The 17739-nt window shown below is 34.1% G+C and overlaps 3 protein-coding genes across 7 annotated transcripts in view; 1 reads left to right on the top strand and 2 right to left on the bottom strand.

The window, feature by feature from the left end:
- LOC105834117 (synapsin) overlaps positions 1-4499 on the top strand; it is a 47320-nt gene extending 42821 nt beyond the window's left edge. For all 3 annotated transcript variants that reach the window (XM_012676352.3, XM_036291757.1, XM_028193196.2), the window contains exon 10: positions 112-4499. In XM_012676352.3, coding sequence (XP_012531806.1) covers positions 112-290 — 179 coding nt within the window. In that variant the 3' untranslated portion in view covers positions 291-4499. The remainder of the gene's footprint in view (positions 1-111) is intronic.
- LOC105834118 (tissue inhibitor of metalloproteinase) overlaps positions 1-17739 on the bottom strand; it is a 115128-nt gene that overhangs the window by 33626 nt on the left and 63763 nt on the right. The window lies entirely within an intron of this gene.
- Positions 12483-14735, bottom strand: LOC105834116 (leucine-rich repeat-containing protein 15). Of its 3 annotated transcripts, none has more exons than XR_004964550.1 (3): positions 13009-14735; positions 12601-12670; positions 12483-12540 (listed from the first exon to the last, which is right to left on the bottom strand). XR_004964550.1 is itself a non-coding variant. In XM_012676350.3 (2 exons), exon 1 carries the CDS (start codon positions 14043-14045, stop codon positions 13032-13034), a length of 1014 nt encoding a protein of 337 aa, XP_012531804.1. In that variant the 5' UTR covers positions 14046-14577; the 3' UTR covers positions 12532-12673; positions 13009-13031. The 3 variants fall into 3 exon arrangements, 1 of the variants encoding a protein (XP_012531804.1); XR_004964549.1 differs by having other exon boundaries at positions 12601-12673; positions 13009-14579; XM_012676350.3 differs by having other exon boundaries at positions 12532-12673; positions 13009-14577.

Here is a 17739-nt window from a genome sequence, read left to right as displayed (position 1 = left end):
GTTTTCATATCTCTCGCACAAATATCACTTTTTCATTCTCTTTCCGAGTGCCATTTTATACATCAAGGCGTGTTTGTTCGGTATAATATTCCCTGCTTTCAATTCTCGCAGCCTCTCAATCGAGCACGGTGAGCAGCGCGCCGTCCGTCGGCCGACGTACCGAAGAGCCACCGACATCCAGAGTGCCGTTCCATCGACAAGGTAGCCAGTCGCAGGCCACGGGTGAGGACACCGAGGACACGATGAAGAATCTGCGAAAGACCTTCGCTGGGATATTTGGCGACATGTAGACCACAAGATATGGCCGACGTAGCGAGAGTGTGGACGTCGGCCACTCTCGTGATGAGGTAGCGAATGATAATAAGTCGGCAACAATACAAACGCGAACTCACGAAATTCTCCGACGATCTCTAAGCATGTTCCACGAATGAGGCGCATCACACTCGACACACTAATCGTAACGGAAGTTGACGCGGAACGTGTAGATATCTATATATTTGCAGATTACCGTAGGAAACTCGCGAAACTGCATGCCACGCAAAGTGCACTAATCATTTGAGTTTAAAAGAGTATATTGAAAAGCCAAATTAAGCGTTAAAAGTACAAATAGACTGAATTCACATGGTTTAAGATGCCAAAGCAATTCTCTGAGTAGTTGCTTTAAATTTCTTCAAAACCTGGACTTTGTCTACTTGCACTTTTAACGTTGTACTAATTATGAACGTCAATACATTAAGTGTAAACAAGTAGTGATTAATGCGCGTGTTAGGGAAGAAATTAAGAGACGAGTTTCCCTTTTAACAATTTAATAAGCTAATGCTGTAGGTAGATTCTGTATATTAAAAGAAAATTATGATCATGTATCTACGTATAGCCAAGTAAAGTAGGTTCTATGTAATCCGTGTACACTGACGAGTTAAATAAAAGTTAGGCAAGTTCAGTCGAAGAAAAAGAAATGGCAACTCATTTAATAACAGCTTGATGTCAGTTGAACTGCTACTGCGATATCCAATAAAATATATGCGTTAACAATAAACACGCTTTCTCACCACAAAAGCAGGAATCGCTCCGTAGGCCCCTGGCATCTCCTCAACCGGTTTTACTTCGAGCACCCACTTTTAGGCTTAACGTTCGGGTCGTCGTGTGTCACATTGTCATTAAGGGAAAAGGCATTGCGAGATAGAAATTAAGGCAGGCAATGGGCGTTTTTCGGGCGATCTCGCAGTGTTTGTAAAAATATTCGTACGCCTATGTCATTCGAGATAATCGAAGACGACAAAAAAAGAGGAGATTCGGGCATTATTCTGAACATTTGGCTAACCGAGACTGCAAGCGGTCGTTTGGTTTTCATCGAGGACTACAAGTTCGGGAGGACGTATGTGTAGTTGCCTCTACTGTTAAGACAAGTAAAAAGTAGTTTTTAAGGTAACCAGGGATGGGCGAAATTTTTCGATAACGCGAAAGACATCAAGCTTTTTCAAATCAAAAAATCCAGATCCGCGAATCCTACAATACTGAATATAGCGATGAATCATATCGCGGCACGCTAAAAAGTTTTCAACGAGACTAGATTGTCATGTAAATTTCTCGATGATGATAAAAATTTATCGCGCATCCCGAGAGTGGCGACATTTTTTTTTCTCTTAAATTTTCACACGTCACGGGTTGTTGTTAAAGCTGCATAGGGCGACCACGCCGTCGGTAGAAAATTCACGAAAATTTGGTCGCTAGGTTTTTAGCATTAAGGAACCATATAAGCGATGGATCTTGGCGCGAGAAACGAAAGCAAAACGGTCAAATCGATCGAAAATCCGGCATGCGATCGTGCAACGCGGGACAAAGTAATCCTGTCACATAGATCTGCAAATATATACATATACGCATATGTATGTGCAAACAAATTGAACATACTGGCGACATGTACACCAGTTAAGTATGGGTAAAGCTACGCGGAGCACAAAAGAAGGCAGTTTTCATCGAATGATCGCAGATTTAACTTAATAAAATAAGACTAAAGACTATAGAAGAGATCCAGGAGAGACAATCGACCGTGGTTTCAGCTCTGAAGAAAGGAAGAATCAGCATTATGCAATAATTATTGCAATTTCAAATTCTGCTGATGCAAGCAGTTGTCAAATGTGATAAAACATTCAAGGAATATCAATTAATATATAATCAGTTGATAGATATAAAAAAAGAGGTCGTAAACTTAAACGACTGAAAAGGGGGGTAATTCATTTGAAAGTATAATATTGTTTGAAGCGCTGACGATATAATTCGATCAAGTCGCATCATTAAAATAAATCTGAAATTATGGTTTTATGATAAAAAAGGCAACATACAATTAATATAAACTAAATAAAGATGACCACAGAAGAAAATTATCTAATTCGTAATGTATTCTCTCTCTTTCTCTCGATCTATTAGTATAAAAAATAAAATATCTAAGGTCTCTAAACAAATTTCTTAGAGTTTTCAAAATGAAATGGATTTTGTCTAGCTTTCGGGAAGCCAGGGTCCAATTTGGGCTGAGTGCCATTAGTTTTTTCTTTATATTTTCAGCGCTTCATTTAGAAAGTTCTATGTAACGAAAATCTAACATTATACGATTTCGTCATGTCTCTTTCGCGGTTTTCTAACTGCATAAATAATAAGTAACTGACAGTTTGATTTTCATGTGCCTTGACACTGAAGTGTCCTTCGTATCACGTTTTTCACGATGTCAGAAGACGATTGGAAAAATGTAGGAGATAAACATGATTTACGAAAGACGTATGTTACGACGACGCTGGAGTAAATTTTTGCGACGGATAGAATGAAATAGGTATTTTGAGCAGACATTGCACTTTACCACGTGATACTTTTGATCGTTTGTACTTTTTATAAGGCTCGATCTCACTGCATTTGTATATTCGCTGAGACACGCTGTTTCTTCACTGATATTCATCGCGATGAAGAAGTGTGCGCACCGTCCAAGCTTACATTCGTTACAACTTGAACGCAGTATCGAGATAAAAAAAAATACGTTACATAAAAGTAAGTTCTTGTATATATCATAATTTCCATCGGGTTAATCGTGATCTTAGGAATTTTCAATTTTACAGCATCTAGATTGTCTTCCATGTTCATTGAGAACTAAATACTTTCAACAGCGAATCTCGAGCAAGTAAAACAGATGTCTTAGCTTTCAACGTTTTTTTTTTTTAAGTTACATTTCTGTAAACAACTGCGTCTTTGAAAATATCTATTATGTAACATTTAATACGTAATTCGTATATTAAAAGCCTTTTTCTCATCATTTTTCTTGCACTGAAAAAATTATTTCGTGTTTAACGACTCTCATGATTAGGAGAAAAAAATTACGCAATTAAGGGTTAAACAGGGACGCAAAGATTGCACGGAACAGTTTGACGCACACTAAACAAATCTCGAATTCCATTTTCAGAGCTGACGCCACGGTACGAAGAAGAGCAAACAAACAATCATAATCACGTCACTGCGCGGAGATCAATCGATCAGCGCTAGATACGTAGACGCGATTAGAGGTTGAAGAATATCTCAGGGGTGCGAGTCTAGGCACTAGATAAAGTTAGGAACTAGAAGCGGCAAAAATGCGTAATTACGCGATGCAGCCTAGTCGAATCACTTGCAATCGGCAGAACGGATAGAGTTAGGGTTCGCTTGTTCAGAAAAATCCTTGTAACTGTGATCTTCAGGATTGTCTATAGGAAGAAAAATTTTGCGTCCGTATCTTGTTCGACTGATCGCTTTTCTTAGTAAAACTTTTATATACGTGATCAATAAGTTTCTTCCCTTTTTGCAATAATTTTAAATACTTTTTATCTTTTGAAATTCTTATTTCGTAACAAGTTTTTGAAAAAAGTTTTTAAAGACTTGTGGGATATTATATCACTTTTTAAACATTGGTTATAAAGAGTCTTATATATAAAATTTAGAAAAGGTTACAATTACATAATAAATTTTCATGAAAGTAAAACTATATTGTTCGATCAGTAGCGTTTGCTAATACTAATAGCTCAATTATTGAGTATACTTAAATTAAGAATATTTTAATAACTTAATTATATTAAATTAATTTAAAGCAAATTTTTTTATTTGCAACATATACTAATTAAATATAAATACGATGCTGTAAGCTCAGTCCGCAATTAATGAAAAAACGATCGTTCGAACAATCGCAATGTTGATCTTGACTAAATAGCGATGCAGCGTCGGACATTTCATTGTTTGGATCATAACTTATCGAAGCGTTATACAGTAGCATGTTTAGTTAAGATGACCGTGTGGTGTCGTGAGCAGCAGTATTTTCCTTTTCGTTTCAAATGCACCGATTGCACCGTAGTTCAATCGTAATAAGCGCACCAGCAATATCCGTAGATTAGCATATCGCACCTTCAAATCTCTAGGATATTTCTCATATTTTCTGTGCACACAGAATTTTCGTCATGAAATGAAACAATAAAAATATTTAATAATTAAACCGTTTCCCCTCAGGGTAAAATTAGTCTCATCAATCTCGCGCTATAATATATATTTATGTGTATGTACAGCACGCATACTATACTTAATATAAAATCGCCTTAATGGAAATTTGTAATTTCATTCCTAATCATCTTTTAAAAGTGGCATTTATCTTCGTACTTTTGACGTTATTTCTACAGGATTGCCTGATTCGGGAAAGCCTGAAAATTCAAGTTAAAGCTGAAAATTAGATAATGCGAAATCCTTCGTGCGACCTGCGAGATTTATAAAAGAGCAGTGATTCGTGTTATACGAAGTGATTCGTATTGTAAGGACGTACACTAAGCAAAGGCGTGATTACGTCGTATAATTAATTAATGATATCCATAATATCGATCGTTGTGAATATAATAAGATGCGGTTCAGCATCGCAAATTTTTCAACTGCGAGCTCGTGTTCCTTACTTCGTCCAAGAAGAACCACGAGCTTACGGTCCACTGTTGCAAAGTCTCGAAACCATTTCATATACTCTCGACGATTAGCCTTCGATTATCGCGAGAGGATCGTACAATAAGCTATTTTCACCTTATGTTTCACCCTTTTAGATTATATTTCATTGTACTTTATGAGCATTCGTCACTATATCGAGGAGAAATCTCTTAGACCTCCACACCTTGTCAGAAAAGCAGAAAGCAGAATAGAAAGCCAATCAGAACTAGCATTTGGTGGTAGCAGTATATTTTGCTTCTATCATCAACACTAGTTCTGATTGGCTTTCTAATTTTTTGCCAAGAAGTGAATTCACCCTTACGTACATATCATCTTGGCGGTACGATCACTGAGCTTTAGTGCCTCCTTCTCTTCCGTTTGCTTTAGAGTTTAGACCAGCAGTAGTGACATGGAATCATAGCACACGTTCTCATCTTTATCTTTTCCCTTCCAACAAAGATGGTAGAATATTTAGACATGTTAAATTCTATATGTGTTATTACAAATTGCGATATGCATGATGTTTTAAGACTCATGAAAAGATTAACAACAAAATATCTGTGCTAGCTGTCTGCTTATTGCTAGGGTCGTTCTTATAACATTAGATAGAAACTTAAAGCAAATTAACTAGCTTTATTTCAACTAGCATTTATGATGTCACACAAGACTCTATGTAACTACTGCACAATTAACAATAAGCGATCGGATTGTTATATCTCGAAAAAGTCTTGATGTGAGAGATAAAGATATTGTATTCTTTTTGTATTTGGTTTACAGCTATTTCACAGAATATGCTGGATAAAATTTAACTGTTGCCGCGTTAAAACACCAAAATTGTTAACTTTATAAAAAATTCACAACGAAAGCGGCAAGAAACTCATTTCCAAGTTGTATATCTTTATTTCGAATCGAAGCTACAGTAAGACGGCCAATAGGATAGCGTACGTATCATCGATTTATCCCCCATTACACAACAGTTCGTTTCTTAATAATACTGAATGCGTATTTCTATGTGTGTTACAAATTTAATATTAAAGTCAGATGATAATGTCATCAATGTGAGAAAAGTAACGATAATAAGTAAGCGTTTGGACGCGACAAATATATACACACAGATACACACAATTACACATACAAACACACACACACACACGTCGCAGCCTAGTATGCGTTACCTCGTTGATTTCAATGTGTGCTAGCCCAATATGTATGACATCCAATCATACACAAAGAAATTAAATCGTATCGAAACGCTATATAAATAATAATACTGTATGATGTTGATGTGTTATTTAATCTATTATCATTAAAATCAGCCTATCGTGCCAGGAAAGCAAAATATTGATGATATTTATCGCGTTAGATTTCAGAGAACAAGAAAACATAGAACTAATTAAACGCAGACGTTATTACATCACATAATTAATTAGTGATCTTCATAACATCGATCGTTGTAAATATAATAAGATATAATATAATATAGTTAGGTGCATTTACGGTTCAATACCGCAAGTTGTTCGCAACTGCGAGCCCGTGTTCCTTACTTCATTGAAGAGGGAGCACGAGCTTTCGGTCTACAATTACAGAACCGCAAGAACCATCTCCTATACTCTCGACGATTATCTTTCGATTATCGCGATAATCGTGCAATAAGTTATTTTCACGTCATGACATCATATAATTAATTAGTGATCTCCATGATATCGTTGTGAATATAATAAGATATAATAAGATATAATATAATATAGTAAAATATACATTTGCGGTTCAACACCGCAAATTGTTTGCAACTGCGAGCCCGCGTTCCTTACTTTGTTCAAGAAGGAGCACGAGCTTTCGGTTCATTATTGACAGAGTCCCAAAACCATCTCCCATACTCTCGACGTTATCCTTAAATTATCGTGAGAGGATCATGCCATAAATTATTTTCACGTATGTTTTACTCTTTTAAATTATGTAACGTTTGTGTATACATATAATACATGTACACACACACACACATACATACATCATATACATACATGTATACACACACATCTATACACATATACTTCACTATGCTTCACGAGCATTCGTACATCGAGGAGAAATCTTTTATGTACATATCATCTTGATGGTATGATTACTGAGCTTCAATGCTTCCTTACCTTCTCTTCCGTTTGCTCTAGACTCTAGCAGTAATGGCATGGAATCGTAGCACACATTCTCTTTACTCTCACCTCATTTTCCTTTTAAAAAAGTTAATAGAAGTGAGATACATTAAATTCTATATGTGTTATTACGAATTGAGACACGCATGTCTTGAGATTAACAAAAATGTTTCTGCTGGTTGTCTGTTAATTGCTAAGGTTGTTATAACATTAACTTGAAGAAATTTAAATAACTTCAACCAGCATTTATGAGAATTTTCATAACAATGTCACATAAGACTCTATGCAATTTCTACACAGTTAAGAACAAGCGGTTGGATTGATATATTTTATAAAGATCTTAATTAAAAAAAAAAATAAATAAATAAATAAAAATGCATTATCTTTTTGCATTTGCTTCGAAGTTATTTCACATAATGCTCGGTAAAACTTAACTGTTGCCGCGTTAAAACACCAAAATTGTTAACTTTATAAATAATTCACAACGAAAGCGGCAAGAAACGCATTTTCAATAGTTCTATAGCTTTGTATTGTATTGTATAACTTTGTTTATTCCACATCTGAGCTGCAGTAGGATGGCCAATAGGATGGCGTATGTACCATCGATTTATTCCCGATTACACGACAGCTCGTCTCTTGATAATACTCAATATGTATTTCTGTATGTGTAGCAAATTTAATATTAAAGTCGGATGGTAACGTCGTCAATGCGAGAAAAGTAACGTTAATGAGGAGGCGTATGGATGCGACGAACACACACACACACACACACACACACACACGTCGCGGCCTGATATGCGTTACCTCCTTGATTTCAATGCGTGCTAGCCCACCCAATACGTATGACATCCAATCATACACACGTACCCAAAGAAATTAAATTGTATCGTAACGTTATATAACTAATACTACTGTATAATGTCGATGTTATTTAATCCATTATTAAAGTCAGCCTATCGTGCCAGGAAAGCAAAATACTGAGGATATTTATCGTGTTAAATTTCAGAGAGCAAGAATACACAGAACTAACTAAGCGAAGATGTTATTACAGATGTCGTAATCAGTGATCTTCATAGTATCAATCGTTGTGAGTGTAATAAGATATAATGTAATATAATAAGATGCACTTGCGGTTTAATACCGCAAATTGTTCGCAACTGCGAGCCCGTGTTCCTTACTTTGGTTCAAGAAGGAGCACGAGCTTTCGGTCAACAATTACAAAGTCCACCGTAAAAACCAACTCTCATACTCTCGACGGTTATCCTTCGATTATCGCGAGAGGATCACGCAATAAGTTATTTTCACGTCATTACGTCGTATAATTAATTAGTGATCTCCGTAATATCGGTCGTTGCAAATATAATAAAATATTATATAATTAAGATGCATTTGCGATTCAACATCGCAAATTATTCATAACTGCAAACCCGTGTTCCTTACTTCGTCCAAGAAGGCGCACGAGCTTACAGTCCACTATTACAGTGTCCTAAAAATCATCTCCCATACTCTCGATGATTATCCTTCGATTATCGCGAGAGGATCGTGCAATAAGTTATTTTCATGTCATTACATCGTATAATTAATTAGTGATCTTCATGCTATATATATCGGTCGTTGTGAATATAATAAGATGTAGTATAATATAATTAAAATGCATTTGCGATTAAGCACCGCAAATTGTTAGCAACTGCAAGCCCGTGTTCCTTGCTTCGTCCAAGAAGGCGCACGAGCTTACGGTCCACAATTGCAGTATCCTAAAAATCATCTCCCATACTCTCGACGATTATCCTTCGAGAGATATCGCGAGAGGATCGTGCAATAAATTATTTTCATGTATGTTTCATCCCCTTAGATTACGTAACGCTCGTCTACATTTATGTAGATTAGGGATCTTAAAAATTAATATAAATTAAAAATTAACATAATCAGACGGTACGTTAAAGTATGCAACATAAATTATACATGTATAATCTCAACATTATTATGCTGAGCATTATTAGTAGACAAGCACGAACGAAAGGGCGTCGTGCTCGTCGCGGTTTTTCGAGCGGATCTTTATCGGGCGCAAACACGTTGATCATACTCCTAAAGAGAGGAGGGGAGAATCGAAACGTGACGCTTCGATGATCACGAACGGACCACCCACGCGGGAGAAAGAATTGAATCGAGGTCCATGATCGACTCGTTGACCGCCACGTGCTCAAAAACCGCCGTGACTTTCGAATTGGCTGACATTCACGCGGCGGTCGATGTTTCGATGAACCTTGAATCGAGGCTGAATACCGGCGGTGATGACTTCTGACATTACTGCGCGCGAAGTGCGTGCAATTCAACCGTCGCGAAAAAAAGAAACGATAGAGCTGTAATGGATGATGAGTACATACAAGTGAATGATTCGTTGCGGTTCGTGATGATTTCGAGCGGAAAAAGAAGTACAAGGTGTAGCAGTTCGAGAATGGTCCAAGAATGAATGGCGGTCTTTTTGATATCTGTTCCAATTATAGAACTTTATGCTTGCACTAATTATACATGATGTTTGGAATAGATTCAATAATGCCGCTGTTATTATATAGTTTGGTTTACTGCAACTTGCATACTTTCCATCAAACAAATTAGAATTGTATCAAAGATCGATTAGAAAATTTTAAACAAAAGATAAATATCTTTACATAATTTCTTCGAAATTGATATTCAATTCTTTTAATATGACAGGAGAAAGAGAGAGAAAAATTTGATTGGACATTTATTTCCACGTAATTTAAGATAAAGGATAGAAAAGTTGATTACGAAGGTCGGCTCCCTGATCTCAAGAGCAAGATCAATACAAGAAGAATACAGAACGATAAAGGTGCTAAAGATCAAAGCAAAAGAGCAAATAAAGATCGAAGAAAAATCGCGAATGACACAGCGTGTTTCTTTTCGTAATAAGCTTTTAGTCTTAAGGCCATAAGCGTATTTTTAATAGTTCACTGAGAGGACAACGAATCAACAAAGCGAGTACATGTCCTGAGCGGTGGAAACGGATGCAAAAGAAGAAAGGGATTGAAGGACGATTATATAAAGCAACGTCCGTATGTAGTATGTCATGAGTGTAGATTAAAGCGATAATCTAGAAATATCAATTATCGTACAATTCGTATAATGAATTTCGATATGATAAAACTCGAAATAAATCGTCACAATAATGAAATATTGTAGTGTTTTCCTTAAGTGCGACGGGGAAAATTTTTTCCCCAAACAGACTTAACGGGAAATTAGATAACAAATACATAAAATGCGAGTTCTATCTGTCATCGTTATTAAGGATTATCAGAATTTGGCGAAGCTCCAAGATAAAACGAGTCAAATGTAAGAATATAAATTTATAGTCACTAGCGAGTATATGCGAAGAAATGTAGTACAATATTAACGAAACCGTGTATAAAATATATAAAGATTATATAAATGATATACATATATATAAATATATATAAATATAAATACAAATATATATAAATGCAAACGCATATATAAATACAAATATGTAATTATTCCTATGATATGTAATGTTAATTGCTAGATGCACATCAAGATGCTCGTTGCAATCAAATATTTGTCGCTTGATTAAAAATTGAAAGCAAAAATATCACTTAAATTTCTTTAAATATTATAATATCTTAAAAATAGTAAAGCGCAAGTTTAGTTGCGCTAATAACAATTTAAATATTTACTGTTATTCGATCGGCTTAAAGTCATTTCAGTTAACAAAAAGCGAAAGAGATAAGCAGCGAGCATCAGCATTCGATCATCAAGATCTTTTTCGTAATAGTTCATGAGATGAGATGTAGAAGTAGAGAGTAGATCATTTTTCGATGAGATCTCGACATCTCACAATCAGTCGAGAGAATACTTATTTTGGGCCTAACACATGCTAGACTACATATATAAAAATGGTGTTTGTCGTGTAATGCGAAACATCCGATATCGAAAATCAATCCCTTTCCCTCTTAATAAAATTATCTATTTAAGTTTAAATTTGGAAGGGCATTGGACTCATTGATTTTTGGCGTATTTATATTTGCGCCTTTTTGTAAAACTTTTGTATCGATATTTTATATATTGCGATAAAAGTATGAGAAATTCGTGTTATTAAAGTGAAACATAATATCCATTTAGACTTCTCGATTGTTAATCGCGACCGTGAAGTAGTAATTTATTGCGACAAGTACTTTTGTTTAAACTTTCTTATATAGCATTTTTTCAAGAACAACGATTTAATGATACAAATACGGACAAAAATTATAATGCGATCTTTTGTATTATTAATACTTTTGTCTATATGGTTACCAGATAACCGGAAGTTTTGGTAATAGTTTCTTAGAATGTTAAACGTTTCGATGTGATTCGTAATTAATTAAACAAAGAAATATCAATAGAACAATAGCAATTAACAGCATCGCAGTTTTCTGAATAACAAAAAAGGAAAAAAAACATGAATGTATGAATCATTACTCATCCCCATAATAGATTATAAAACATTTCCAATGTTTCCTAGTCATTATGGTTGTTATGATAAATCTTACTCTTAAATGTGTTAAAACAATAGATCGCGACTATAAATGTCCATTATGTTACATAAATATATATTATATGCGTTACGTTGCTATTGGAGTTATTATTACTAATATTACCACAATTCACATGAAGTATAGTAATTAATGCGAGGTGTTTCAACTGCGAAATGTTATAAATATTAATGTGTAATCGTCATAACACTGTGTATGCGCAATGTTTTTTTCCAATTAACGATCCTTGGGCGATACGTAATATATGCATCGCATTGATAATAAAATAAAAAGAAAACATGATTAATCAATGAGACAGTAAAAAAATATGCATTAGATACGGGGCGTTATGTACTTCGAAAGCGCCTCAATGTAGAATCTGTTACATTATTATGTTTAATGCAACGTAAGCTAAACTGTAATAATAAAAACATATATAAGCATAAAATCACGTGTACGTGTTATCTTTCTTACGTATCTCAATATAATCCTCACCAGCTCTATATATTTTCATAACACATGAAAAGTCTAAATAGTTTAAAGAAGTTTTACATGTATATGGAAGATATATGTATTTTATATATGTATATAGAATTTTAATTTTTACCAGCATCATCAATTTTATTTTCAAATATGTCTCTAGAAAATCTACATATATTAATTAACAATTTCTACAAAAATAAAAAAGATAATAGTGCACAAATAGAGAGAACAAAAATATTGATTAATATTTAAATTGTACATTAGACATTGATTATTATCGTTATAGTAGAGATATCAAACATTACATGTTGAAAATTCAAAGCAAGGAGCACTTATCGAGTTCTGTATTGAGAGAACAATTTCTGTACATTCCTGCGCGGCCGAGCTCGGCGCTGAAAGAATTGTTTCGAGGATAATAAGAAGTCGGCACTGTATGAATTGTCGGTGCGTACCAGCCATAATCCATGGATGTTCTCCAATAACAAGGATGAGGAGGATTGTCTTGACCGTAACCTTTAAAAACTTCTGAAAAAATTTCGAAATTATTAAAAATTAATGAATTAATAAATGCAGGATAGAACAACACATCATTTTCTATAACATTTACGTAAGAGCGGAAAGAGAGCATATCAAACAAAATATCATGTCTTTAAATCCTTGTAAATTATCCTTGTAAATTACAATATGATCAAGAGTTGCAATCGTGTTAATATAAATTTGGGGACCTATTAAATCTTTATAAATTTCTGGAAATTAAAATATTTTTTATATATATGCGTGTGTACTATTGTTAAATATAATCTAAAATATTTTCGATTTCCTCGGACGCATGTTTGTGAATACAAAAATATCTCGCTTACGAGCGTCAGCCGATTTCTTGAATCTATGAATCAATCTCTGTACAGTCGTACGGTATCTGATACGCCACGCTACTGCACTGATATTGACCGTGGATTTTTCCAAAGTCGTCCACTAACGAGCCGCCTATTCTGAAACCGGGATCCACGGTTATGTTTTTCATTCTCGCGAACGCCGCCATGTCCACGTAACGGAGGTCGTTGTTGTTCAGGAAGAGAAACAGTAAATTGTCCAGACCCTGAAAGGTGTCGGACTTTAGCACTGTCAACTGATTGCTATTCAGCCACAGCGAGTTCAGTGACTTCATGTTCCGAAAGACATTGGCGGGAATTGTTCTCAGTCGATTCCTGCCCAAGTCGAGCTCGTTTATCTCGCTGAGACCGCGGAACACGTCGGGGTGCAAGGTCGAGATCTTGTTGTGCGAAAGATAGAGAAGGTCTATATGGGATAACCCGTTAAATGCGCCGATCGGTATCTCCGATATATCGTTCGAGTCCAAGACCAAAGTTTCGAGCTGCCTGAGTCCTTTGAACATGTTTTTTCTCAATGTGAGCCGGTTGTTGGTGATGTAGAGTTCATGCAACTGCGAAAGACCTTTCCACATGCCAGGTCGCAAGTCCGAGATATTGTTGTGATCCAGCAGCAGAGTTTCCAAATTGCTCAAATTTCCGAAAGCACCATCTTCTAAATTGGTGATCGTATTGTTTCTCAGGTCCAAATAAGTGAGCTGATCGAGAGCGTCGAAGTAATGTCGGTTGATACTTGATAATTGATTATCGTGGACATAGAGAGCGGATGAGTTGCTGACCTCAGCGAAAGTGTTCCTGACGATGTTGACAATCCCGAGATTCTCCAGATGCAGCTCAATATCCTCGATCGTCTGAACAGCGTTAATGTCCTCGAAAACGACGCTGTGAAGAAAACCACCATTTTCTAAACAGACGTACAGGTGGTTGTAAACCTGGCAATCGGCGTCCTTCGTGAAAACATTCACGACGTTGCCCGATAAGAGGAGATAAATGAGAAGCAGGAAGCACATAGTGTGCTCGGAGGCTGATTGTGCACTAACTTCGTATGCGTCGGGGTTTCTTCGCGTACACAACGTTTACGAGGTATTATTACACAGGAATATATATATATATATATTGGCGATAAGTTACTACATGGTTATCTACCACAACATAATATCTCGCATTATCTTGGAGTTCATAATTAATTTACAAACTACATAGAAGCCTCGCAAAAATAGTCGATAACGTTATCGTTTATTAATTCTTTTATAATAATTAGATTATGCAAAAAAGCTTTATTAAAAATCAATTAATTTTCAGCTAAGTTTTTCAACATGAGCAGATTTAAATAGCTTTAAAATTAAGTCTAATCCACATTCATTAGTACGTGTAAATAAATATTTCTCGCATATTGTTCGACTAATATATCCTTTAATTACATTTATAAGCACGAGATATCTATGTGTGTATGTATGTGTAAATGCTTTTACATTTATAAGATTATATTTAATACTTTTAATTGTTAACAACACAATTAAACGAAGAAATAACTTAAGAAAACCATTAAAAGTAGGACTAGTCATTTCTAATTTTGATTGTAAAATTTCTCCAGCACGTTCTACATCCTAGTTATAAGATGATAAAATATATAAAAATAATCCATTTTTAGCAACTTTAATTGCAAATTTCTCAAAAGTGTGACATAATGGAACAATTTGATTCGTAATGCAGCATCTTAAAAACTATAGGAAATTAACTAATCTCGATCTGATGCATTTTTTTAAACTATGGAATTTAATAATAACGTTAAGATAATATTTTATCTTATATGCAATAAATTTGCTACATAACAGTAGTAAGTGTGATAATAAAAATTATGTTACCTAACATATTCAACAGAAATATTCTTTTAGCGAAAATTTCCGATGTTATAAATTAACGTTTATAAATCATTCGTCTTCTAGGCTACAATAAGCAGTCAATATATTTGCATGCCGGAAAACGACAAGAAATTATCGGTGACGAATAACAAGACCGTATCAGAATTTCACACTTTATACGACATGCGATAAATGATTCAAGCGCCGGTCCACATATATTAACTTTGTGTACGATTTGCGACGAGTTACTTGCAATGCAAAGGGTTCATCAGGAAATATGTAAAAACGTTCATGGGCAGATAAGATTCGACGAGTGCAGTGATCGGCTGCGCTTGCTTATTAATAACTGAATATTATCGTGCTAGTTACTTGAAACTTCTGAACCAGAGTCTAGAGTCACATGACGTATGTATTATCTCGTGTAAGAAAATCTCTTGTACATGCAATTAATTCTATCCACTTTTTGCATAAAAAAAATAATCTCGCCGTTGGTAACGCGTTACACTATTTCTCATACATTTATTTAACAATATTCTTAACTAAATTATTCTTGCGTTTATATCATGTTATGTATTTAAATGTAATTCATTCGTGATATATATATATATATATATATATATATATATATACATATATATACGCAATATTATTACTTCTATTCTTTTATGTTTGTAAATAATGCAAGAAACTTTGAAAATGTATTGGTGAGATATGTTTAAAGTAAATTATTTTTGCATTTATATCACATTACGTATTTAAATGTAATTTATTTATGACATATGCAGTACTATTATTACTTCTAGTCTTTTTTTGTTTGTAAACAACGTAAAAAACTTCAAAAATGTACTAGTGAGATATATTTAAACAAAAAGCGTAGAAGAAATATCAGATTTACACAGCAATTTAATTGAAAAAAGTCAATAGTATCGTATTACGCAATTGAATTTACAATATTGAATTTGAAAGAGTGGTAACATGAAAATCGCATTTAATTACGTCCGAGAAAAACGAACCTCACTCCTCACTTCACAGATTGTATGCTGAGAATTTTTCCAATTACTTCGTTTTACTGGAGAATTTAACTTAAGATGAAATGTTAGCTGACAAACATCGATATCCACTATTTTTCTAAAAGTAATTACTCACTTGGATATATAAATCTTGATGGAAGATTGTAGGTTCGATAAACCTCGTTTGTACTCGGACCAAGTGCGGATGGCTTTTCGTTCTGGTAATCCAAAAATTTCTCGTCGGCACAAGAGCACGGTATACCGACCATTTCTCTATTATCAGAGTAACTGAGTAATGACGTAATTTGAATTTTTCCGAACAATCTTTAATAATTAATAATACGCTATGTGTTTGAATTCGCTTCTAGAAGACAGCCATAATCACTCGGTTGCTGTAGAAACGATACTAGCATATACGCAATCGATTAAACACACGAATGTATGTACATACATATATGAAAATAAATAATATAGACATTGAAATAATTTACAGATTTTAGTATTATCTATTAAATTTTGCAAATGTTTTGTTTTAATTATATAATTATCTAAGATATATATATGGGTAATTATATATGATGACAAATTTAAAATCTGCAAAATAATGAATAATTTATTGGAAAAGCTTCAAGCTTTCGTATAAATATTTCTATCTACATAAATATGTAATACAACTGTACAAAATAATTATAAAGAATAATTAACGCCTGTACTGTTTGATAATTATTATATTACTTCGTAAATTAATAAAATAAATTTAGATAAAATTCGTATTAATTTATTATCTTGCTATAATTTTGTAATAATTTTTACATTCTATAATGATTTATGTTTTGTGACAAACATGTTTTTATTTGCAGCAAAGTTTAAAGTACAGAAATGGAAATTTATGCACATGTACAGGCATAGATACGGGCACCCTCTAACAGTTCTCAGATTAGGGTCAACAGACTTACCAGGTGAATGACTATAAGATACTGGACTGTATTTTGCATTTAAACAGAGTTTACACTATATATTGTATTCATTATATTATCACGTCCACCGATAATAGAAATAGTCTGTCTGGCCATTTCGAGGACAGCAGTGATGATACGGTAAACTATCGTTAAGCAAAGCGGAGAATGATAACATAAATAATTCTCTCTTTATAAACCAAACAAATAATCTATGCTCTGTGCACTAACTTTGTTTAGAATTAATTAGAGTTGTCCTTTAGAAAATTGTGAAAAAACATCCCGTAAAATAAAGGGTCTTATAATTTATGACTTATATACATATAAATTTAGTATTGCTTTAAATTAGTTTAAAAATTATTGTTAATGTAAAATGTAACATTTTTCTACACACACACACACACACACACACATTTCCTTTCTTAACGAAAAAGATTGCATCAATTTTGCAGCAATTTTTACTATACATATATCTTTTTTATATAAAATAAATTACAAATTAATGTAATTTTCATGAGTTAATTATTAAATTAAATCCGTTTCTTTCTGTTTATAAAAAAAACTACGTTTATCAAAAAAAAAAAACTAAGAATGTTTAATTTATAAGCTACAGTAACATATTGTTTACGGAATGCTAATGAACGTACAAATAAAGACACACGTTCCATTTTTCAGTTCCACCTCCATTAACTAAGTCGAGTAACAACACGTATGTAGGTATAGACTTAATGAAACGATTATCATCACCGACACTTCCAGTTGCGGTCTGGCTACCAGAAGGGAATTAGCTCGTGATAAGAAGTACGTTTGTGCACAAGAAATTATAAAAAGTCATGTAAAAATAGTTGCGTTCGTGTTCTTTCCAAATTGCAATGT

Source organism: Monomorium pharaonis, chromosome 9 (genome assembly GCF_013373865.1).
Source record: "Monomorium pharaonis isolate MP-MQ-018 chromosome 9, ASM1337386v2, whole genome shotgun sequence".
NCBI lineage: Eukaryota > Metazoa > Arthropoda > Insecta > Hymenoptera > Formicidae > Monomorium > Monomorium pharaonis.
Note: the sequence above shows the minus strand (reverse complement) of the source record. Positions and strands in the feature narration are given on the sequence as shown.